Source organism: Vombatus ursinus, unplaced genomic scaffold (genome assembly GCF_900497805.2).
Source record: "Vombatus ursinus unplaced genomic scaffold, bare-nosed wombat genome assembly UNPS02006779.1, whole genome shotgun sequence".
Taxonomy (NCBI): domain Eukaryota; kingdom Metazoa; phylum Chordata; class Mammalia; order Diprotodontia; family Vombatidae; genus Vombatus; species Vombatus ursinus.
The window spans coordinates 17,588,255-17,614,803 of record NW_020946557.1 but is presented as its reverse complement, the minus strand read 5'-3'; the positions used below and the strand labels follow the sequence as shown (position 1 = coordinate 17,614,803).

The 26,549-nt window shown below is 34.6% G+C and overlaps 1 protein-coding gene across 5 annotated transcripts in view; it reads right to left on the bottom strand.

Moving 5' to 3' along the window:
* TRMT11 (tRNA methyltransferase 11 homolog) overlaps window positions 1-26,549 on the bottom strand; it is a 58,367-nt gene that overhangs the window by 12,793 nt on the left and 19,025 nt on the right. For 3 of the 5 annotated variants that reach the window (XM_027848608.1, XM_027848612.1, XM_027848611.1), the window contains 6 exons: window positions 25,750-25,906; window positions 20,396-20,476; window positions 18,113-18,277; window positions 15,501-15,573; window positions 15,220-15,351; window positions 6,051-6,171 (listed from right to left, as the gene is read on the bottom strand). In XM_027848608.1, the coding sequence (XP_027704409.1) occupies window positions 6,051-6,171; window positions 15,220-15,351; window positions 15,501-15,573; window positions 18,113-18,277; window positions 20,396-20,476; window positions 25,750-25,906 (729 nt within the window). Of the gene's footprint in view, window positions 1-6,050; window positions 6,172-13,258; window positions 13,379-15,219; window positions 15,352-15,500; window positions 15,574-18,112; window positions 18,278-20,395; window positions 20,477-25,749; window positions 25,907-26,549 lie in introns of those variants that run through there. The other 2 variants (XR_003567929.1, XM_027848610.1) reach the window with 2 other exon arrangements.

Genomic DNA, 26,549 nt, shown 5'->3' with positions numbered 1-26,549 from the left:
CACAGTTTTAAAATAGGATCCCTTTCTCTACAGCAAAATCCCTAATCTTCGGCCACATTCCTGTCTGATTTATTACAATCTTCTCATCACCCTTTCCATTTACAAGAGTATTCTTCCCAATATATCCAAAACAGAGAAACTAACAACTTTTGCCTTGTCCCTATGTCCACTTTATTTTCTGAATTAGGGCCTCTGTACTAGTATATTAACCTATCTATGAGAATAATCACAACATCTTGTACAATACACTTATAACATTTTTCTGAAATATAGTTAAAATATTTATAATAAATACAGGTGCTTAAACAATTTAAAGAAATAGATCCCTGCTGAACTACAGTTTTAGCGAAAAGAATGTTTTCTTTTTATTTATTTATTTATTTTAGGCAATTGAGGTTAAGTGACTTGTCCAAGGTCACACAGCTAGTAAGTGTCAAGTGTTTGGTCTGAGGCCGGATTTGAACTCAGGTCCTCCTGACTTCAGGGCCGGTGCTCTATCCACTATGCCATCTAGCTACCCCTCAACAGAATGTTTTAAAATAAGAATTAGCATAGTACACAGAATATAACTGTTTACATTTTAGCAACTTTCTTTCTTAAATTTACTAGAAATAAAACTGAGACTAGAAAAAATAGCACTTTGATATGTGCTAAACAAACTTGGGTTTCAGCATTTTCCTCATACTAACTATAGATGATAACGACTACATAAAGAAAGCAAAATGCTAATCTACTGATAATCATCACAAAATGAATAGCACTTTAACTCCAGCATGGAACAACAAGGGCACTTGTTCTTCAAAAACAAAAACATAAATAACCTGAAGATGTACAAGTTAAGACAACAAAATTCCTTAATATCCATTAAGAGCTAACTATGAATTTCATTGGACCCCTGAGACAAAGATATTTACATAGCACCTTAAGTTTTATGTTTTAAAAAATGTATTCTCCAAGACAAAGTATTATTCTCATTTTCCAAATAAGGAACCCGACGTTCAGAGACTAAGTGATTCACTGATAGTAGTACAACTTAATGTTAAACTCAGGTCTTTCAACTCCAACTGCTGTTGGTCCTCGCCTGTAAAAATTCACAGTCTAGTAGAGGGAAGTAAGGTAACTATACTGAAAAAAATATAATATACTTTAGAATACAAGTATATACAATGACAACAATATGGTAAAGACAAACAACTTAGGAATTAGGAACTGTAATCGGTGCAATGACTAATTAGGATTCAGGAAGACTAATGGTAAAACATACTTTCGCTAGACTATGCATATTTGTAATAGGTGTTTTACTTTTCTTTCGTTCTCAATTGGGGAGAGGATTGGGGTAGAAGCATGAAAAGAAAGATTCTTGCTGACTGAAAATATTTTAATATAATTTTTTAAAAGAATATAAGTTTACATAAGAGAAGAATAAAATCAGAAACTAGATCAATAATCCCAAAGGGCACTTACAAGAATATTTTTATAGTTACAATCTTTGTAGATCTTTAGCGGGGGAAGATGTGAGAAGATAGACACATTATTAATTTATCATTAAGACATACATCACTGGGGAAGAACAGATTACTCAATTTGTTTTTGGCTCTATAATGGACCTTTATTGAGTTCATCTGGGTTATCAAGAAAACATTTTTTACTACTGAGACCCAGTCAAGTTTAAATAGTCCATCCAATAACATAACACAAATATATTTTTTATAATCCACATTTTCACCAACCACCAATTTCAAAACTAGTCTTTTCAAATTTAAAAACAGAAATTTCAAAAGGGTAAAAGGAACAACTTATATCAACATAACAAATACACCCAAGTTGCAGTGATGTTAAACATGTCTAACATATTACAATCTAGAAATGGAGAGAAAATACACAAAAGTATAAAAATTTATAATTAATGGTATTCTGTAGCCAAAGTCAATAGTGCTGGACAAGCACAAGTGCAATTTGTTAGAGAAATGAGACCTGTTTGACAGTTTTATGTCATCTCTTGTATTATAAAGGACTAGGACCTTTAAAACAGTTACATACATTCCTCTTTACAAAGTGAAGGTAAAAATAAAGCAATATATTTCCAACTAAGCACCATTACTTAACATAACAAACAGAGAATACTTGTAATGAGTTGTAGAAGACTCTAAATGAGGCAATAATGAAAATAGGAAATTCAATTCTTAGACAGCAAAGATCATGTTACAGGGAACAGCTATAGGATGCTTCTTGGCAAAGTAGCATGAGGCGGCTAGCCAATTATTAACACTAACATTAATGCCTATAAAGTACCCTGGAAAGCTTCTCTTTACATCTTTGGTATGTGGTTTAAAAAAAAAAAAAACCTAAAAGATACCTCAACTTTATCCCTACTGTTTCTTTTTAGTCCCAAATGAATTTGCCTAGAGGAAGATTATAACTTTAGAAAGAGGATGAAATACACCAAAATAAATTAAGCTCCAGGAGGGAAAACAAAAGTAAAAGGTCCACAACAGATCTTATTTCTGCCATGAAAATAGAAATTATGGCCTTATTTTGCTGGTCAACTAAGCTTGAAAAAGTCCTATAAATTATTCCTGCTATGTCTCACTTTCCATTTCTTTGGAACAAAGTTTCAAATAGCCATCATCATCCAGAGTCAAGGGACAATTTATAATGTCTAAACAACAACAAAAAATGTTCATTTGATTTGTTTTACTTCCAGCACAATACTGGTGGTAAGATTACACCTCTGCTCCTTCCCAAAGTACTGTATGTCATCTATACAAATGGCGTAGTTAAAAAAAAATAAATCAAACATGCCAAATTTATACAGCTAAATGAATGTTGACCTCTTCAACATAATCACCAAAGGAGATTTGCTTATTCCAATGATGCTACCATTGCTCAAAACACTTTAGGAGGAATTCCTTGATTGGAAATGCCTTCAGAGGTAGCGTCACATTCTTCTGAGTGTGCTCAATGATAGCAAATATTAATTTTTGAAATTAAAAGTCACTTGAAGCCAAATACAGCTAATCAGGTGAGTGATCAAATCAAATAATACTTTGGGAGGCAAAAAAGGTGATGGGATAAAGTAATGAGACCAGTAAGTTTGGCTTTTATTTTTTCATGTCTCAAAACATAACTTTGAAAGTCATCTGTTAGGATAGGCAACTTACAAACATAATCATGGAGTAGGGTCAGGCTCTATGACTCAGGAAATAGAATACCTCCCCCCACACCACAGTATTTCTCTCATGAATTAAAATCTTAAAGGGTGAGGTTCATCGGAAAAAGGCCCCTCAAAAAATAAACTAAATAAACAAAAAGATAGAGAAAGAAAGAGAAGGCTGATCTGTGATCACTAAGAGATGACTGGTACATAGTAAAACAAAGCCTTCGTCCTTCAAAAGCCCTTCCTTGAATGAATTATACAGAATGAACAAAGCATTTATGTGTGTGCCAAATAATGAAAGACTAGGTTTCAGAATAGCCTAAAAGGTTAAAATATTAAGGAGAGAATAGAAACAAATTAACAGTTCTTAGATAAGGACATCACAAATGAGTGCTCAAGTTAAGAGGAAAGCTCAAGGATGGGAGTGGGACAAGGAGAATTCAGATAATTTCATCATCTGAGCTAGAAGATGGGTAGATAGATGGCCAGATAGACACAGAAAGAAAGATATATATACACACACACATAAAAGGGAAAAAAGATAATAACAATTTAAGCATACTCAATTTGGGACAGGAAAGGAAAACAAGGCAGAGGAGTAAATCTATAGGTTGATCAATTTATTGGGATCAATACTAGGATCAAATTATTGTAAGCAAAACTAATTGCAAGAACCACGTGCTAATTTAAGGGAGGAGAGAAACCACTAAGTTAAATGTACTTTTGGAAAAATTATATTTTAAAGGCCTAAAAGTTAAAGCATAGAGAAAATAGAATATTATCGCATTATAATAAAATTTAAAAAGGACAGTTTCAGAGAAACCTAGAAAGACTTCTATGAACTGATGCAAAGTGAAGTCAGTAGAACCAGAAGAGTAATTTATAGAAAACAATACTGTAAAGAAGAAAAAAAACTTTGAAAAATATAAAATCTCTGATTAATGCAATGGATATTAGAGGACTAATGATAGAGCTAGCTACCAGAGAGGTGATGGATTCAAGATACAGAATAAGATATATGTTTTTGGACACATAGTGGGTACTTAGTAAATGCTTTTTGGAACAATCAATGTGGGATTTTGTTTTGCTTAATTACACATACTTGTTATAAGGAGTTTCACCCATCCCAGCTATAGGGTGAGAGTTGGGAGGGAGAAAGAATCTAGGGATATGATAGACTAAAAAAAAAAAAGAAAAAGAAAAAAAACAAGAGAAAGAAAATAGAGTTGATGAAGCACAGTTTTTAAATGAATGAAAGAGAACAATAAATAGAAAGGCCAGAAAAAATCACTGACAATCAGGACAGCTTTGAAAGTTACATGCTGAATGTATTACATATTTTAAAAGATAAACAAGCCTTACATAATATAGATTCACAGTTTCATTTACAATCTTCTTCTACTATTATACTATGTAGATGTAAATATATTTAGTGTTAGTTAAGTTCAGAATAAAAATAAATTTTTCAAAAAAGAAAATTTATGCTCCACCAGGCCTGGCTGGTGGTATATTTACACATGGAGATATTACTTTATTTATCTTCATTCTGTTATTTCTAAATTTATATATTCTTCTTCTTTCTCCTTTTAAATATGCCCCAGAAAACACATACACACATTTACATCATGGTCTAAATGGGAAAATTGAAGTATATACAAATTTCTTAGCATCCCATAATATCTTTATCAAAATTAATAATGAACCAAAGCAGGAAGTCATTTCCTGATAGCTAACTGATAAAAATATATGAAGTCTCCAAAAGAATTGCAAATTACAAAAAAATCATATGAGAGAATGTTCCAAACAACTAGTAAGAGAAATTAAAATTAAAAGAATTCTGAGGTTTCATCTCACAACCCTCAAAGTAGCAAAAATCACAAACAGACAAAAATAGTCTATATTAAATAGGGCAGCTAGATAGCACAGTGGATAGAGCACTGGACCTGGAGTCAGGAAGACTCCTCTTCCCAAGTTCAAATCTAGCCTAAGACACTTGCTATCTATGTGGCCCTGGGCAAGTCACTTAACTTTGTTTACCTTAATTTCCTCATCTGTAAAAACAGCTGGAGATGGAAATGACAAACCAACCACCCTAGCATCTCTGCCACGAAAACCCCAAAAGGAGACACAAAGAGCCCCCCATGACTGAAAAACAGTTAATCAACAAGTCAATGTTGAAAGTGCTATGGAGAGGCAGGCAAGTCAATATTCTTGCTAGTGAAGCTGAAATGGTTCTGCCTTTCTGGAAAACAATTTGTAAATATGTGAGAAAAATTACTAAACTATTAATGCTTTTCTGACTCAACGGTTCCACTACTGAAATCTTCAAAGGGACCAAAATAGAGGGAAAGGTATCGTATACACCAAAATACTTACAGTAGCATTTTTTGTGGTAACAAAATACTGGAAACTATATGAGTATCCATCCATTGGAAGATGGCTGAACAAATCACGATGTAGGAGTATAATGGAATATTATTGCAACACACGAAACGACTAACATGAGGAATTCAGAGAAACAAATGACAGCTTGTACAAACTTATACAGAGCAAAGTAAGCAGAAGCAAGAGAACAATACTCACAATGACTAAAGTAATGTTAATAAAAACAACACTAAAAGGCAACTGAATTCAGATTAATTGTAATGGCCACTCTTACACCTGGGGGTATGATGATGAAACACCCGTCCCTCCTGACATGGAATGTAGCATGCACTATCAGAAACAATGGTTGCATCAGCTGGTTTTACTTAAGTGTCTTTCTTTGTTATAAGGGAGGGCTGAATGGGGGACAGTGTGTTTAAGGAAAGATGACTGTGGTATGAAAAAAAGAGGCAACAATCGGACTTTTAAAAAAACAATCCATACTTCTAAAAACACCAGACCGATTTACCTCAAAGTCTTTCACCTTTTCCATTGTTATCAAACGCCTTGCTGTATGACTGGAAAGCCTCTGCTCACAGTTGCTAATGAGTTTCAGGCAAGGGTGGCGTGGTATTATCTCCTCCATGTATCTGGAAAGAATAAAGCCACTGAAATAAGCTTAGGAACATGTGTGCCCCACACTGAAAAATAGGGATAATTCAGCTGTACTTATTTTACACACTCCCACCACTTTACTTTAGTAAAGTAGCATATGCTAATTGCTCTCAAAATTCATGACAAAAATATACATTTATTTAAAATAACAGTATTAATAATAATAATACAGAACATAAACTCAAACAAAGAAAACTTATTTGTGGTATATAAAGAAAATATACAAGCACTATAAGATATTCATTGAACCAGAAATATGTTAGTAGCTCCTTCATTACAATTTACCTAAAATGGGAAAATGCTTTAAAAAAATTTTAGGTTAGACAATGAGCAAAATATAACTAAGTCTCTTAGTAATATTCTCTCAGTTCTGGAAAAGCACTAGACTGTGAGACAGACGATCAATGTCTTGACCCTATTGTTACATTAACAGCCAAAACTTAGTAAGTTGCTTAAAAGAACCTTCTATGAAATAAGGGCAAGCTGAACTAGATGATGATTAAGATTCTTTCCAGTTCTAACATTCTATGATGCCTTCTTATATGAACCCTTGGCTTCACTGAATGTTAAGTTGCCTTATATATTCTTATTTTAAAACTTTAACTAGAAATCAGGATTCAACAATACAAAATATGCCAAGAATAGTACTAAGACACCATGTCTACTTAAATAAAAAGAACAGATGTTCTCAGGGTATTTTTAGTTAAGTTGTGCTTAAGTATAAATTTTAAACTACTTAAGTCTCCAAAATTAACTATTTCAAAGTCACTTTGCTAAAACCTATTTCTTCCCCTGCGAAATAATCTTTAGAGATAACATAGTATACCTAATTCCAAACTGGTCATCTTTGGATAAGGTTTACAAGAAAACTATTATATCCTTCAATAAGTTGAATAAATAAATTTTTAAAAATATAGGTAAAGGACTAGAGATATAGAATCAGACATGATTCTATGCCTCAGATACAGTCATTATCTTGATTTGTACTACATGGTTATACATATTTGTCATAAAGGATGATGTTTACTTGGTGGGAAAGAAGATGGTAGGTTAGTGGGCAATAATAGCTATGAAGGGAAAACAGCTTCAATAAAACACCTTTAAAACTAAACAGAGGGTGGGGCAGCTAGATGGTAAAGTTGATACAGCACCGGCCCTGGAGTCAGGAGGACCTGAGTTCAAATCTGTCCCCAGACACTTGACACTTACTAGCTGTGTGACCCTGGACAAGTCACTTAACTCCACTGCCTAGCTTCCCCCCCCCAAAAAAAATACACAGCGGGTAGACTGGATGAGTGCAGAAGGGGTCAAAAGTAGAACAATCTGTTACTACCTGGTTAAACATATACTTAAAAAACAAAAGAAACATGTGGTAGAAAAAAAAAAGAAACGCGGTAGAAGTTCAGTTTCATGTTCCCCTCTTCCTTCTCCCTCATTTCTTGAGATGTTTGTGATTGTCCATGATTGTTAAAATCACAATAAAAAAGACTACAATAAAATATAAATTTTAAAAATTTTATAGCACTATTTTTTGTGGTAGCAAAGAAAGAGAAGCAAAGTAGATGCCCATCAACATGGGAACAGTTAAATAAAATGTGGAATATGAATGGAATGGAATATTACTGCACTGTAAAAATCTATGAGAATAAGAAGAAAAGTATAGGAAGACATAAACTGATACAACATTAAGTAATCTACACCAGGAAAACAATTTGTTGTTGTATATATACACCTTTGTGTATATAGATATATATGTGTATGTGTGTACAGACATAGATAAATATATACATTTTTATATACAGATATACACAAACACATACATAGAGATACACTGACTTATGCACCTATTGGATGAGTGGTTTTGCTTTTGTCCTCATATCCACAGTATTTAGCACAGTGCTTTTACAGAGAAGGAGCTTAATAAATGCTTGTTGACTTGGATTGTTAAATTCATGTATTCTGTGTTTTATCTCCATTCTCATACTGTTCCTGTCCATCTTTAAGTCTTTCATCAGAGAGATGACTGAAATCTACCTCATCTTTCAAGGACCAACTGGCAGATCATTTGAATTGTGACCGCTGAAAAAACTTGGAATGGGAGAAGCACTATGAAATCAGAGATGGGCATTTATCCCTATTTTCAAATAAGAAAACAACATGGATTCTGCAGATTAGAGGCCATTCAGCATGAGCTTACTTTTTTGGCAAAACTCTAGACTTTTTTTAAAAATAGTTAGTGGACACCTCAAAAACGAAACTGTGATCACAAAGGTTCAGCATGGCTTCCTCAAGAGCAGGTCATGCCAGACTGAAGATCTGGGAAGAGGGTGGAAGTGGAGATATAGAATTTGGATATAGGTAAGAGGTAAAGCTAAAAGAGCCAATGAAACCACCAAGAGAATATACAAAGAGGGGAAAAGAAGACAATGAAGAAGAGAACCTTTAGTTATACATATTTAGAAAGAGACACTTTGTCAAAAATTATTAAACTAAGAAGCTTGCAGACAAAAATATCCAACATAACATCCTTTACTATCTTTGAAATACTGTAAACAATTAAGACAGCCTCTAGCTTTACTTTTGCAAAGGTGAAAAAACTAGCATAAGGATTCTAAACTACTGCTTTACCAGACAGAATTTCAAGCACAATTAAAAGCTGGAAAATAAACCATGGAAATGCAGGGTCATATATTTACTGCTAAAATTTATCCTATAGAAAAAAAACTATATGAATAAATACTATAGAAAAAGGACATCTAATTCCCTTTTAAAACTCAGTTTGCCTAAGCCAGAAGGAAAACACTTCCACATACATATGTGCCAATAAACTCCTTCTCTGACAGATGGTATATGTACAAACCCACCTGTCATTTCAGACATCAGCAGACCCCAAGAACTGATCTTGGTCTTCAGTCTCCGTGTGTTGCTTATTAGCTACCCAGATACATACTCAGAATAATAAGATCAGTCTAGACAAGGAAGTCCGTGGTCTCATTAGCTATTATATCAGAAGATGAGCAAAAATAACTTCCAATAACCTAACCCACTCTAAAAAATTCATTAATCTCAATGCATGTTACTTCTAATATGTAATGGGCTTCCTATTATTCCAACAAAAGCAGACTCCATGCCACTGCTCTTTAAAACCCTGTTTATGATCACGATTATGAGAGGCGTAATATGTGGCATAGCAAAAAGGGCAATGGACATAGGGTCAGAAGAGCTGACCCTCTCCCTCTCCCAGCTACACACTCACTAGCTGCATGGCCACGGGGTAATGAGTTATCCTTTCAGAGCTAAGTTTCTATATCTGCCAAATAGGGCTAATAACACTTGCATGCCTGCCTCACAATGGATTGTTGTGGGAAAAGCACTTTGGAAATATCATAACACCATATAAATGTAAGTGTACAAGCTTGACAGAAAAAGAATTACAACAATTCTAAAATAACAATTATTTCTTTTTCAGTTTGAAAAAATAAACTTCTTTGGTGCCTGAGACTGATGATGAAAGATGATTTTCATTACTTATACAAATACTTTATTATCTCTAATCATTAACCTAGAAAATATTTTTCTACAAAGTATGATTATTTATAAAAGCAAGGGAAACCCCTAGAACACTGAGAGACCCCCAGATACAAAAATCCTGGCAGAATATAGACAAAAGCTGAACAGGATAAAAAGGCACAGATACACATATCGGCAAGATGACAGATCCATCTGAGTATAACTACATCTGTGCCAATGACAAAGTACATAACTAGGGCTTTCACAAATAAAACTCCCATTTCAGTTTAACCTTTTGTTTTTCCAAAAAGCTTTAATGTACTCATGACGATGACCAATATTCTGAGAATACCAGTTAAAGAATTCTGCCAGACCACTACTGATCTGTACCTTCGTAAAGTAATTGACAACTAGGCTTTGGTTAAATAAGAAATTAGACCTCTGGTACAAAGTAAAGTGAAAAGGGCCCAAGAGTCAGTGTTTTAATTAGTCTTCAGTGGGTACCCAGGGACCTTCCCAAGGGTCTCTGGACCTCTAGTAGTAGGATGATGATGAGAAAAAATTTTTTGTCGCTTTTGGATCTGCTGAACCTAGCACACCATTTTGTATATCACAGGCACTTAAATGTGTGTGGAGTTGAATAGCTACAAACAAACATGTCTATGCAAGTCTAGGCTTTCCATGTGAAATTACTTTGGAATTGATGCATTTTGTTTTTACATTACAAATATTTACAGATTATTCCCACTTCGTGAGAGGTCTCTTGCAGCAAAGTAAAACAGTTAAGTAAAACTAATAACGTGATGACTTTATCTGAAAGTACACGCATTTCCCATCTGCAGCACCGACTCCCATTTCTCTTTTTTTAAATTAACTAAAATCTATTTTCTCTCCCTCTCATCTTTCACCTATTTACGAGGTAAAAAAAAGAAAAAAATTCTTATAACAAATAGGCACTGTTAAGCAAAACAAGGTGTCTCAATGTCTGTTAAAAAATGTGTATATTTATATGTGTGTGTGTGTGTATACATACACACATGTACACATATATACATAAAAACACACATATATCTAAGTATGCCCTTCAGTCAGTTACTTCTCTATAATAGATAGCATGTTCTATCATCAGTCCTCTGGAATCATGGATGACAATTGTACTGACCACAATTCTCACAGCTCTCAAAAATATTTTTTACGATGTTGTTGCTATTGTATAAATTGTTCTCCTAGTTATATTCATTTCATTCTTCATCAGTTTATAAAAGTCCTCAAAATGGTTGATTAAAAATTGGAAGCCACAGAAGGATGGGGGAAAGGATCAACAGAGAAGGAAAATGAGAGAGAAGAAAGAAAGGGAGGGAGGAAGGAAGAAAGTGTGAAAGAGAAGAAGGAAGGAGTAAAGCCAAAGAAGATGGAAGAAAGCAATGAAAATCAGCAACACTATCAGAAAACAGCAGATTCTAAAAGCAGGAAAGATAACAGCCAGGAACAAAGACTAGAAAAATTAAGAAAAGTAAGAAGAAAGTAGCCTAGATCAGTAGTGGAGCCAGTGATAATGATTATAAGTGGTGACAGAGGCAGGGAGCAGCAGACAATGAACCTGGAGAAGGAAGCTTCCTAAGACACTGAAGCTGCAGCAGCTCTGTGGTTTGCAAATGGCATCAGTAAACACCTCAAAACAATAGCTTTGAAGGTCAAGAAAACCTCTACTTTATGTGTATCTGGGAAGAGGAGAAGGGAGTACCAGAGCAAATGGTTTCTTGTACCTTATCAGCCCCTAAAGCTATAGAAAAAGGAATACCAAATGGTACATAATTCAGAAGCTAGAGGTATTAATATACCGTATAAACAGTAGAGTGACATATTAAGTCATTTAAGTCTATTCCATATCATTTATGGATGCATCTATAACTAGAGTTACAGCATAGTACAATAACAATGTTGATTTGGAGCCATCAAAAAAAAGCTAAATTAGGTATGGTATATTTTGAGGTTTATACATTATAGTTCATCCTACAAAATTTCTCTCGGCTACTTAAAGAAACTCAGACATCCAGAATAATTCCCTCTCTAAGAGTTTCAGACAGGTAAGAATTTATTGTATTATTAATTAGTGGTTTTCCCAACAAACAAATTCCTGAGAAATAAAGTACAATATCCATTTTCTTCCTAAGGAAATACACACAAATATAAGATGTGAACCCAAGTATGTCTCTTACAATAAAAAATTATAATTTGAAAAGTTCTGGGTTTCCTTGATAAACGAAAGCTACACTGTACAATATGGAGTAAGATGAGTTTTTCTTTTAGCTAAAGTACTGAGAGTGATATATGTTAACTTAAGAAATCCTATACTGAGTCAGAGCAATCATCTATCCACTCTGATACTTTCTCTGATGGAGGCACTAAGGATGTGGGTTGCCTTGTATGATGTCACCTCGAAACAATGTAAAGTAATCCAAACATCCCTAGCATCCTTTAACTTTTCATGGCTCTATCATTCCGAAATTTATCAAACACCTTTCAAAATTTTTATAATTTTGGCCTAGAATATTTCTTAGGATGATAAGTTCTGTCACCCACCCTGTGATGCAGCATTATCCTTTTTACTTGCCCCCTCTATCTCCTCCTTTACTCCAGTCTCTGAGGAAGAGTAGCCCCTCTTCTCACCAAGACCAACCTATCTACGCTTGATCTCATCCCCTCCTATCTTCTTCAGGGTATTTCCCCCATCATTATCTTGTCTCTTTCTAATCTTTAATCTCCCTCTATAAATTAATTATTTCCCTGATGCCTATAAATATATCTTAGTCTGTACTGTCTCTGTCAGCCATCTTCCTTGGAAAAAGCCATCTGCCCTGTTTCTCTACTTCCTCTCCTTTCGCTCTCTTCCAAACCTTCTTCAATCTGGCATCGGACCTCAGCACTCAACTGAAACTTTTCTCTCCAAAAGTACTGATGATTTTTTGATTGTCAGATCTAATGTCCTTTTCTCAACCCTCATTCTTTTTACCTCTCCACATTTGACACTGTTGACTATCCTCTCTTCCTGGACACTCTGTCCTGGGCCCTCTTCTCTTTGCTCTCAATATCCTTTGATTGATGAGTCTCATCAGCTCTGATGGGTTCAAGGATCATCTCTATTCTGAAGATTCCAAGATCCATACATTGAACCATCATCTTTCTCTTGAGCTTGAGTCCCAATCATCAACAGCTCATCGGACATTTTGAACTAGATGTCTGGGAGGAATCTCAAACTCAACACATTCAAAAGAGCGCTCATTACCTTTCCCCAAAAGCTTAACCCTCTTAGAATTTTCATATTACTGTTGAGGCACCACCATCTTTCTAGTCACTCAGGTTTGCAGCCTCAGTGCCATCCTTGACTCTTCACTCTCATTTACTCCACATATACAATGAGTTGTCTAATCTTGTCACTTCTATCTCCATGTTTGTCGTACACATCTTCTCTCCACTCAGACCACTACCCCTCCAATTCAGGCCCTCATCACTTTTGGACTGAACAAAACAATAGGCTCCATATTGGCCTACCTGTCCAAGTGTCTCCCCACTCCAATCCATCCAACATACAGCTGCCAAAGTGATTTTTCTAAAGGGCAGGTCTGACCGTGTCACTCCCCTACTCAAGAAACTCCGATGACTCCTTGTTACCTGAAGGATCAAATACAAACTCCCGTTTGGCATTTAAAGCTCCTCACATCCTGGCCCCTTCCTACCTTTCCAGTCTTTTTATACATTATTACCCCTCCTGATTTCCTTCAAAACTCAGCTCAAGCTTCACCTTTTGCTGACGGCCATTCCTGGACCCCTAATTGCTAGCACCTCCTCTATGACGTATCTACTTTGTATAAACTTACATATGTCTATAAATGTACATGTTGTTTCTCCATTAGAATGTGATCCCTCTGAGGGTAGATCTTCACTTCTATCTTTGTATCCCCAACACTTAGTACATTATCTAGCTACAGCTGGGGTCTTATAAATGCCTGTTGATTACTTAATTTGTTAAAATTACTCTTTCAATCCCAAATTCTAGTATTCTGAAATTTTCACCTTCTGCCCTTCTATTCTTCAGTTTTTCAGACTGAACCCTACTTTTTTTGTTTCTTCTTATGTGAAAGCACCGTCCTCCTTGGGTTCCCCAACTCTATACCTTTCCAGTCCCATTACATTAGGTGTAGCAAAAAGAATTTAATTGGTATTCTAATAAACTCCTATAACTCTTATCCAAAGACTTTACTGTGGACTAGAGCACACATCTCTTAAAATTCTAGTTTTTAAGTAATATTAAAGAATAAGCTGAATAACAAAAATAAACCAAAAAAACAAACCCCCAAAACAAAGGATCTCAGGATTTATAAAAGAAAATAAAACTTACACAATAAATACTATGTTCATGTCATTAATATCTCTAAAAAGTTAATATAAAATAAAGAAGTCTAGTAAAGAAATTAAGTAAATACTAATTGACAAGTACCAGAAGGAAAGTATAAGGAAATAAATAATCATAACTTTTAGCTTAAAGCATTCTGAGTATGATGGAATATTACCAGAACCACTAAGAAAAAATGTTAAGAGTACTGGCTACAGGTTATAGGAAGAGAAGGCAATGAGAGTAACCCCTCTGTTGTAGCTTCTCCCCCAATAATAACATTCAGTCTAACTGCTCACATTTACCTGGAAATCTAAATTTCCTTACTTTATACCTCTACATTCATTGCCACAGCACTTTGTTTTATGCTCCAGAATCTTACCTGTTTTTAGAAAAAATAACAAGCTTTGTCCTAATAAGTAATTAATAGGGTAATTCTGTGGGTATCTCTTAAGGCTCCAGACCCTCTTCTCTTTGTTCTCTATACTTTATGACTTGGTGATCTCATCAACTCTGTGTATCCCTGCTCTGGTCTGTGTAATCATTTTTCTTTTCAAAAAGACCTCTTTTGCAAGGCAGTTAGGCGGTACAGTGAATACAGCACTGGCCCTGGAGTCAGGAGGACCTGAGTTCAAATCCAGCCTCAGACACATAACATTACTAGCTGTGTGACCCTCTGCAAGTCACTTAACCTCAACTGCCTTGCCAAAAACAAAAAAAAAAAACAAAACTCATTTGGGGATATAGCCTATATTGAGGTCAATTTATAATATTTAAATTGATTAGATAGGCAGGATCCCAAAATAAAAATGTCTTAAGAGCCTAAAATTAAGAGAGAAGCTACAGTGTGTTGCAGGCGGCTAAGCTTTGCATAATAAAGCATTCATTCAACAAATATTTATCAAGTCTAAATAAACCAAAGAGCTAGAGAGACAAAGGCCAAATAAACAAGATTGTGCTGTGTATAGAAACTAAAGGCTTTCACTCCACTTGAAATACCAAGACTCTTACTCCAGACACAACTAAAATTAAGAAAAAAAATCAAAAATACAAGATAATCTAAGAACATAGATATACTAGAAACAGAACAGAAAGATAAAGTTCTCCAAAAGATACATACTCTGGTATATACACTGGCAGCCAATAGACTAGTCTTCCACCAAGTACAAGAGTTTCTGCAGCAAAATTTAGAAGGTCTATAAACATATCACTCAGATGATAGTTGAAAGAAACAGGGATGTGGCTTTCTGGGCTAAACAAAAAATACCAAAATAATATGCTTAATGAAAGACTGTGAAGATATTTTTTCAAGATAAAGTTAAATAAAGAAAAGCAACAAGCATCCCAAAGTTAGAAGAGTTTAAATTTTAACACGTACATAGTTACCTAAAGTTTACTTACCATTTTTCTATTCCTTTTGGTATTTCTTTCTGTGAACCTGTTTTTCTAGAAGATTCTCTGATACCATAGGGAGCTAAGCAGAAAACACAGGTAACACTGATAGCCAAAATTCATCCTTGTAATTTCAAAAAATATACCTACATTGAAATAATAATGTCTGGGTAATTTTTCTACATTCTTGTTAGCAGAAGTAATTCATTTAAATGACTAACAAATATTTATTAAACTTCTGTTATGTAGAAGACACTGCTTGATACTGGAAATACCTAGATAAAAAAGGTCTTTGTCCTTGCTCTTAAGAAGCTTTCATTTTATTGGGAGGCGGGGAAGGTGGGGGTGGGAGTGGGTAGTATTATAGCATAGACATAAGTAAATATAATAAAACTAACAGAATAATTACGGAAAAAGAGAGATCACTATAATGTTTCTGAGAACATGTGAGAGAAAACATTTTCAGTAAGAAAACTGAAGGAATGAAAAGAAGATACAAGGTGGCCAATGAATGAAGACTTGATAGGTGCCTCATTAAAAAGGCAAATCTGGTTCATTAACTATAACAGTGGAGAATAACACCACTTTCATAATATGGAAAAATCGATTTCCATCTGTAAGCATGTATTAAGAATCTACTATGTGTCAGGCAATACACTAGCTTTTGGGGGTATAAAGACAGAAACAAAACAGACTCTGAGCTCAAGAAGTTTACATTCTATGGAGGTAAACAACTTGCATGTTAAGTGTATACAAAATAAACAGAAGGAGGTTGGGGAAGGGGGTAGCACTAACCACTGGAAGATCAGGAAAATACTATTGCAGGAAGTGATGTTTGAGATGACCTTTGTAGAAAACTAGGGATTTTGAGAAATAGAATTGAGGAAGGAATGCATTCCAGTAAAGGGAGACAGCCTGTACAAAGACATGGAGACAGAATGAATAAAGGAAAAAGCATTTATTAAGCACTTATTATGTGCCAAGTGCTGTATTAAGTACTAGAAGATGGAGTGATGTGTTAAGGAATAGCAGCAAGGTCATTCTGCCCTGCCTGAAGTGATGCATAATAAGGATGAGGAGGCAGACTGGAAACAGTTTAAGTGCCAAGAGAGGAGCCTGCAATAGGCAGAATGATAGGGAGTAACTGGAGTTTCCTGAACAGGGAAGTGATCTGCTCAGAACTGTGTTTTAGGAATATCACTTCTGCAACTATGAGGAAGACAGATTGGAGAGGAGAGGCTTAAGGCAAGGAGACTAACTGGAAGATTATAAAAATAGTCCAGGAAAAAGGTGGTAAGTAGGCAAGGTAAATGGAAAGAAGGGAAAAAGAAAAGGAAAGAATGTACAAAATGTCGTGGAGGCAGAATCAACCAAATCTGTAACTGCTTGGGTATGTGAAGAGAGGGAGAGTGAAGGCTGGAGATAACGGAGGGGTTGCAAACATTGGGTGAATGGAAGGACAGGGCTTTCCTGGATAGAAACTGGAAAGTTCAGAAGAGGTGGGTTTGGGTGGTGGGAAAGGTAATGAGTTCTGTTTTGAACACATGTGGTACGGTAGACAGAGTACTAAAGCTGGAGTCAGGGACTTCAAATCCTACCTCAGACACTTATTGGTTGTGTGACCACTAGCAAGTCACCTCTGCGAGCCTCAGCTTCCTCATATGTAAAATGGGAATAACAGCACCGGCCTCCCAGTGTTGTTGTGAGAATCAAATGAGATATATGTAAAATGCTTAATACAGTGCCTGGCACACAGCAGGTATTTAATAAATGCTTATTTCCTTCCTTCCTATATCAATGGAAGGTCGCTGTGAAGACCAAATGAGATAACATATTTTAAGTAAATACAAGGTAATTTAAGGAGTGGGATAACACTAATAACAAAGGGGACCAGCAAAAGCTCCCCAAAAGAGTTGCGTCACATATAATAAGTATTTTTTTTACCCTGCAAATATTTATTCTCTTACACATCAATCTCTTTGAGGTTTTTCCCCCATTTGGTTTATTTCTTCTTTTGTTTTTATTATAACATTTTTTGCTATCTTTGTTTTCACATAGTCTACATTTCCTCTGGTATCCTCCCTCTGACTAAGATTACTATTATTACTAAAGTAGTATTATCAAATTATCCCATATCCATGGGAATTCAGTTTTCCTCTTATTGCATAGTATAAGATATCCCGTGAACTTTGTTTAGGTAACAATAAGTGCTACAAAAATACAAAGACTTCTATTTAAACAAACATGCGATATTTGCATGTTGTCTTATTAAAAATCTCAGGTTATAATTGTAAATGAACTAAACATCTTGCTTCTAGTTTTTTTCTGAAGACAACTGAATTATCCTAACCATGAAAATAAGTGTATATGTACATACGTAGAGTCAAAAAGAAATTAGGCTAAGGGAAATTAAGAAATTAGAAACTAAACCATGAATCATGCTGTTAAATTCTGCAATCCTCTTCAATCAACTACTTGTGCTACTTCCGTATTTTTTTCCCTTAGGCTTCGTAGAAATACCACTGATAAGTTGTGTATCTTGGTAAATGTTTTCCCCAATACATAAAGCTACTTTGCATAATTCTAATTGTATGCCTACTATGGTATAGAAACATACTTACGATCAGTGATAATTGCATCAAAAAACAATCCCTTCCTCCAGGAAGGCTTAGATGCATCTGCAATGAGGACATCAAGGTAGTATTTCTCTAAGCCATACTGGCGAAGATTTGCCTTAATATTTTCATCCGGACCTCTCCATTTCTGATTTTTCCTACTAGCCTTTCCTAATGAATAAAAGGAATGGGAGGAGAGAGAATGTCATGTGTGACAAATCATTCTTATTCCTTATCATGAAACTCATAGCAGCACTTTTAATTCTTTGTTCCCCAAAGAAAAGCTACTGATAATTTCATTTACATCTTATTTATCCAAGTAAACAATTACTTTCATTCAACTCATTATAAAACTACTTCACTACAATAAGATACATTATACATTGGGCTCCTGCAATCATTCTATCCTTAGGCAACAAAATACAGGGCCTATTTTCATGAAAAACTGCCTTCCTGGATATTTTTCATGCATTAGGAACTAAATCACCTTGGATAAAGGATAAAACAGGCCAACTCTTAAAATTTATTCTACCCTTTAACACAGTAGTGCACTGTAGAATAAAGACACACTATAATATTTTTAGAAAAAAATTTTAAAGAACTTTTGGGAAATTTTTCCTAAAGGAAATATACCTACTATATGAAAGAATGAGAAAATAATAATTCACTTGAACACTGTATTTCAGTACTTCAAGAATCTATAATTTCTTTAGCATGGATATCCCCTCCACCAACACTGCTACTGTGACACAGTCTTCAAGAGTTGCTGTGGCCTCTTTTTGTAGTAGCAAAGAACTGGGAACCAACAAGATGACTATCAACTCAGGAAGAGCTGAACAAATTATTGTATATGAATGTAATGGAATGCTATTGTGACATTAGAAAAGATGAAAGGGATATGTCAGAGAAGCCTGGAAGGACAGAATGAAGTGAACAGAACCAGGAGAACCACTTAGACAATAATGATAATATATTAAAGACAAGCAATTTGAAAAACTTAAGTACTCTGATTAATGGTATGACCAACAACAATTCCAGAGGACCACTGATGAACAGCGCTACCTACCTCATGACAGAAAGATAATAAATGTAAGATGCAGGATAAAATATACATTTCTTGAAATGGCCAATGTGACAATCTATTTGCTTAATTATGTATATTTGTTAAAGTGTTTTGTTTTTCTTTTCTTTTTTTTTCCCAATGTGGGGAGAGGTAGTGAAGAAGAATAGGAAACTAATGCTTGTTAACTGAAAAATTAAATTAAAATTACATAAAAAGGACTTTTGCTATAGCCAAAAAACTCATTACTCTAAGAACAACCTGGTAATAAGCCTCTTTGAACTTAGCAAGACTGATCCTCAGACAAAAGATATGCTATCTTTCACCAAGTCTATATTCAGTGTCACTTTATCTACCCTAAATTTTTCTTGTGACTGTATCTTTTCTATGTTACTAACATATAAATATAAATATGACAATAATATAACAAGCTTCATTTGCTCATTGTAAATGTTACAAAATCTCTTCTATTCAATGAGGAAAAAAAGACAAGTTATCAAGTAGGGACACTTAACTCTGGCTTGCTCTAACAAGAGAAAAAGATATAGCACAAGAAAATCTCATCCCATACGTTGTACACAAGGCTAACTGACTACCATCCTCTCTAAGGCTCTCATTCACATAATAAAGTGAATCACAAAGAACACCTCTTTCCTAGAAAACGGTTCATGGAATAACTTGCTTCTCCTTACAAATTGTTAGGGAAATAAAATAAAAAACAAAGACAAAATAGCGCTACAAACCATTCTGTCAAATTTACTCTACTGAACAGCTTCTTACGGCTAGTTCTACATTTAGCCAACTCAACAGAGCAATTTTGGTTTCACTGTAGGAAATGCTTTAATCAATAGCTGCCAACTTTTGACTAATAGTACTAAATTCGCCATGGCAAGATTTATAATACTGCCTCCAATATGTCAAGTAAAAGAAAGCTATAAAGGTCACCTAGGAAAGATGAGTTATTGTTATCATATTTATTCATCTATGTCATCCCTCTCACGTACATTTGAAAGAAAAAAATTAGAGAAGCTGGGAGTGAGGGAAGGTAAGAAGAAGGAAAAAAATGTTTTTCTTGTCTTGGAGTATTTGTCACCTACTTTGGTACTAGTAATCTAAAGATGACTATATCATAATAATACCAAGAAATTTCTTTAACATACTATTATCTAGAAAAAGAAACTTTTAATATAATAGTAATACATATTAAACTATTTGGAACCACAACTTACCCAATCCATGAATTGTATTGTAATCTATGTCTGTTCCACATACATAGGCCCCAAAATGAGCAGAGGGTATCAAGAGGCCACCTGAAAATTTAAGAGATGATAACAGTGCATGACTAATTAGGAACAAAGTTCTCTATTCCCCGCCCTTCCTCCTCTTCACTTAATAAGTTCCAGAGAGCCTTAAAATACAGCTGTATGAAAGGTATACTGGATTTATTAATCCTTGCTAGTAAATTAATCTGAGCTCACCAGAAAATAGAGTATAAATTAGTGTGCTCTTATCATTACTGAAATGTATTGTTGATATGCAATTACTTCTTCAACAATTTTTTTAGTATCTCCATTCTATTCAAAGGGGCCCCTACAAACATATCCCGCTCATTTCTGAAAAATTAGCTCATGGAGTTTGCTACACAACCACAGTTGGCATCCTTCCCCCACATTAAAAAAAGGACTAACTTCTGACATTTGGGCTTAATTCTCAATGAAGTCACAAAACTATAAATAAATATCAGAGGGCAGAATTTATGCCACTCACGTGCCAACCCCTACCAAAACGAAAGGAAACATGTTAGGACAAGTTATAGCTTCTCAAGTAGATCATTATGTAATTTTCCTTCATATTTTAAAATAACTCTATTTTTCAAAGTTAAATGTCAGCATGAAAAAGAAAAATAAACACAATAAAAAATCTGAAACTTTACGTATGTCATAGCCCACAGCAGAATAATCTGTCAAACTACACATTTGCCCAGCCTATCTATAATTTGACAGAGGTGACATGATTTAGGCTATAAAATATACACTGACTTGGAAAAGAAAAGATATGGATCTTCAGCCCCAGAGCCTTCTCAAATGTGATCTCTCACGATAAAATGGGTAGTACCTCCAGAGAATCAATTGCCCTCTCCAGAGAGTCAAAAACATTACACCTGTATTATGTGTATATGTATGTATACACAAACACACACACACACATACACACACAGAAAGAGAGAGTCGTCCTTTAAACACCACTTAGAATAAAGTATTGAGATTCGTACAAAAATACTTTAAAAAAGGAAACAATATTACCACTAAAGAATCCTGAAAGTGAAAGATGAAGAGAAAAGAAGTTTCAAAAGTAATCTGAAAACTAAATCCAAAGTCCATTCATAATGAAAAAAAAAAGATTTAAGTGAAAGATAAGGGAATAAAGCCCTGATTAACCTACTCATAATAACAGAACAGTCACAGTAATCTTTATGAAATGTGAGTATAAAATGTGTCATGCTGAATGACTTGTAATATTCACACTATGACTTGAATTACTATAATTCTGCCCAAGGACATAGATACTCACCTAAGAGAACTAGTTGCCAAGGGAAAAAGAAAAACTTCCCTGTGCTTCCTTAAATACAAACTTATCTACTTGGCTACAATCAGTTTTGAGAAGACAAGATATACTTTATAGTACAGTATACTGCTCAAAGGACATCAATAGTCGGTTTAATTGTTTCTTTCTACTTTTTAAGCTTCTTTAAAAAATGAGCTGGTCTCACTGACTTAGTCACTGGATGATCAGTGGCAGCAGGCGGCCACCAAGGTTGCCGCACATCATCAGAATTAAGTTTATAAGGTTTCCGCATCAGGAGGACATGACAAGATTCACCTGCTTCTTGCTCTCCTTGCAGAGTCTGGGATGCCTTAGCTTCACACGATTTAGCAGGAACATTTTCAAACAAAGGTAACATCTTATATGAAGAATTTTAATTTAAAAAACACTACTCAATGTGCTATCCAAGTATAGCCTGGTTACAACTGATAAATAAAATCTTTCCATTTCTGGATATTTAGCTATCAATCATAACATGGAAACGAATAGTTGGTCTTTGGTTTATAGATAAGAAAAGAGGTGAAATAAAAAAGAAAGGTAGAGTCTAATCATATTGTCAGTTATAGCACTTAAAACACATACAAACAATATGAAATGCCATGCACAATTAAATCGATTCAACACGATTAGTCTGAAGGAACAACATTAGCAGAATGACATGGATAATACTAAGCAAAACTGAATTACACAACCAGACTAGTTAGTTCCATAAATGTCCACACTTTTCAATACTACACAGTGAAAATTAGTACTTTCTTCAAAGAGTTTACAATCCAGGGAGGTCAGTTAGAATTATATCTAATTTGAATTTTGCCAACTTGGAATTTTAATTCCAATTCCATTTAACAGAGACTAGGCCATTGGCAAGGTCAAGGGAAGAAGTCAAGTTTACAAGAGTTTAAAATGAGAGTTTCCCACTCTGGGTGCCATGCATCAAATCCTGAATAGTGAGGAAAAAACCAAGAGAATCTGGCTCAGCACTCATTGTCCAACCCGAATAAATACTACACTATTCAAAGAGGAACAACTGAGGGTATCTCTTGTGACTTCACAGCACTGACCCCTGAAGCTCTCTGTAATATAAGTGTAGCTTACAAACAGAAAATTAGAGTTTTCCAAACTGAAACCTTTATTTTCTTACCTTCTGTTCTATTTTCACAAAGACAGAATAACTATAGTTCTAAATAATCCCATGCAAACTTATGGGAATTAACCCCAGAAATGTTCAATTGTACTTCAACAGAAAATGAGTGCATAATAAATTTGTTCATTATAACCCTATACTGCATCTGGCATCTGTTATCAGTAGTAACAATAATGAAAGCTCAAGATTTGCTAAGTGCTTTACTAACACCATCTCAGTTTTATCCTCAGAACAACACTAGGGGAGAAGGTGCTATTATTATCCCCACTTTACTTTGTGAGGAAACTGACCCCAGGATCATACAGCCAATTAAAGTTCTTGAGGTTAAATTTGAACTCAAGTTGTCCTGACACCAGTCCAGCACTCTATTGAGTATGCTCTATCAACTTTTAAGAACTTGACTAACACTGACCCAAAACCAATATTATCTCATCCATTTGGTAAAAAAGATAAGAGTATGAATAAGATAATTTATGTAAAAATATATATAGTTAGTGAAAGTGCTGCAAATAATTCATAAATCTGCATTTATAACATAATTCACAAACAAAAAGAAATCACGAAAATATTTTAAGTGTGAAAATTTACTCTGAGTATACAGCAGGCATTAAAAAGATACTTTACTGATTGATTAATCTTCCACAAAATTTTGTTCTCCGGATGTGCTTGGGATATTAGAATAATCATATTTCCTACTGATAGTTATTAAAAGTAATTATTTCATTCCTTAAATAAAAGGAGATATGCATGTTTCTAAAATCCTGAAAAATTTGGTTGCTGAAATGTAGAGGAAAAGTGTTTTTCTACACAGCTCATAATGTCATTCTAGAAAACAGTAGCAGATTGTCTAAAAGAACAAGGAAAGTTATTCAAATGAAAAAAGATTAAATCTTTCTCCTTCCAGTTTCCTAGAAGCTTTCTAACCTATTACTCTATAACCTTGAGAAAAACATAGCCTGTGAGTAGAGGCAAGATGCTGGGCCTTTAGAAAACCAAGTTCATTTCAATTCTGCTTTTCTATAAATAAACATTTTTAATATTAAATGTTGGAAACAAAATAAATGTCAAAGAAAAAAGAACCAGAGCTAGAGGAGGTGGAGCAGTGCGGGTAGGAAGAAATAATGCCAAATCTATCATCTAACTTTGAGGAAAATGTGACTTCAGAGGCAGGACTATTTCATTTTTCCAATCCTCACTGCCATCTATAAGAAGGCAATAAAATCAGTAACAAACAGATTAGGCTTAAGAATTGTTCTCACAGAAAAATGAAACAATTCATTTAACTATCATTGAACTAAAACAAGTTGAAATTCTAAAGCTATGCCTGAATCTTAACAGGTCTGTACATCAACCCACTTGGTTTAACTGCTCATCTCTCTGCCTGATGTCATGGTTCTCTTCGAGAATGAAGGACAAACCACACAACCTTCCACTAATAAGCCTAGGAGAATGACTGTTAAAAGAACCAAGACGCTTTTTCTATCAATCTTAATACCTCAAAACAACTTCAATACACAAGTCTACTCTCATCCACAATAATAAAAGCAAGTGAGAACTTTTATTACTAGAGAAATTCATCTTCTATTCATCTGTTTTAACTTGCGTAGTCAACAGAAAGGACTTTTCACTATAATACCTGGAAGAATCAGACTTTCCTCTATGTCTGGTTTAATTTAAAACTAAGCTAATAAGACTTAAGAAAAAAAAGCCAAACCATGACACTATGTGCCTATACTCTCCAAGAGTTCCTCCCACTCCACAAAGTATTATAAAATTCCCAAGATAGGGCCTAAATAATGGTGAGGATAATGGTCAGTAAAGAAAGATATGGGGTCATAAAGGTAAGGGAAAAATATATAAGCAATGTGGTAGGAATATATTATCTGTATAAAAGATTGAAAAGATGGAGGTGTTGGTTAATTGGGAAGGATACAAATTAGTGGGCTAATTCATTAACACAAGCATATAAAATAATTCCCTAAATTACATATCTCTAGTTCTTATATCATTTTATTATGATATACTAAAAGGCAGCATAGCATACTGAGCCCTGGGTTTAAGTTGTAACTCTGACACATACTATTTATGTGACCACAATGCCATCAGGATGTCCAGAAATTATACTTCAAGGAACTCTGAAAGGATTATAATAATGAGAAATTGATATCTGGAATTTTCCCTAGTAGCATCCTGGTATCATTTTCTCATTACCACAACAATCCTTATGGAGCTCATGATGATGAAATTTCTGGCCATCCTGATAATGACCGGGGGGCTCCAATTCCATAATAACTGGGAAATGGCATTGTGGTCACAGATAGTCTTTTCCCCAAATTATATTCCATCAGTCTCCACCTTTATACTTTACTTTTCTGCCAACTCAATAGTAAACTATAACTATTTTTAAACTAATCACTTGATTATCTCTTTGTGAAGTGATTATAATTAGTTATCTGATCAGGGCACGCAAATCTTTCTTTCTGAAATAGAGTCCTTGAAGCCCAAAAGATTATCATGTTTCAAGACACTTTGGTCTTTCAAATTTAACTGTATTATAATGTATGAGCTGAAAGCTCCCCCTACTGGCTCATCCGACATTACAAAGGATTAAAAAAATATATATCCTCTTTACTTTTTAAGAAATTACTATTTTAAAAGTATTTTAAATCTTGGACTTCACAATTTTCTTTTCGTAGTTTCTGTTTTCATACATGTTTCCACTCAAATGGCAAATGAAACTCTTCAAAAGTTCAACTTCTTTAAAATATGTTTAACTTGGTCTCATCTAAAAGAACATCTTTGATAATGTTTTCTAAAATAATTAAATAAAAATACCTGTTCCAACAAATGGATCAAAGACAATGTCATTTTCTTTCACTTTCCCATGATTAGCCATGATGAATGATAACCCAGCATCCATGCTTGTGTTTCCAATAAAATGTCTCTTTTTTACACTGTATGACTCAATAAGTTCCCTCTGTCCATCTGCAATCTGTGTCAAAACAGATTTTAAATTAATATGAAGACCAGTAAAGGACTGCTTAAGACAGACAACCCGGGCAAAACCCTCATGCAAAACATCTTGATGCTGATGAAAATGAATTTCCTAAGTACAAGATGGGGAAGGCATAGTTAAACAGCAGTTTATTGGAAAAGATCTGGGTGTTATAATGGATGGATGGCTAGTTCCATATGAGTTTGATTTACAGACAAAAACCTAGTGCAGTCTTGGGCTACATTAAAAGAGGAATAGTTTGCACAAATAAAGATGTGATAGTACCTTTGTAATGTGCCCTGGTCAGATCACATCTGAAGCATTAGTTACAGAGGATGGTGATGGGCCTTGAGGCCAAGTCATATGAGGATCAGTTAAAGGAACTGGCGATGTTTAGCCAGAAGAAAAGAATCAGTAGGACATAACAGCAGCTTTCAAATATTTGAAGAGCTGGCCTGTAAAAAGGTGATTAGGCTTGTTTTATGTAGTCCCAGGGACCAAGGGTAGGAGCAATGGGTAGAAGTTGTGAAGAAGCAAATTTAAATGTCAGGAAAAACTTTGTAACAACGAAAGCTGCTCACTCTTTTTGTGGTGGCAAAGAATTGGAAATTGAGGAATGGCTGAACAAGTTGTAGTATAT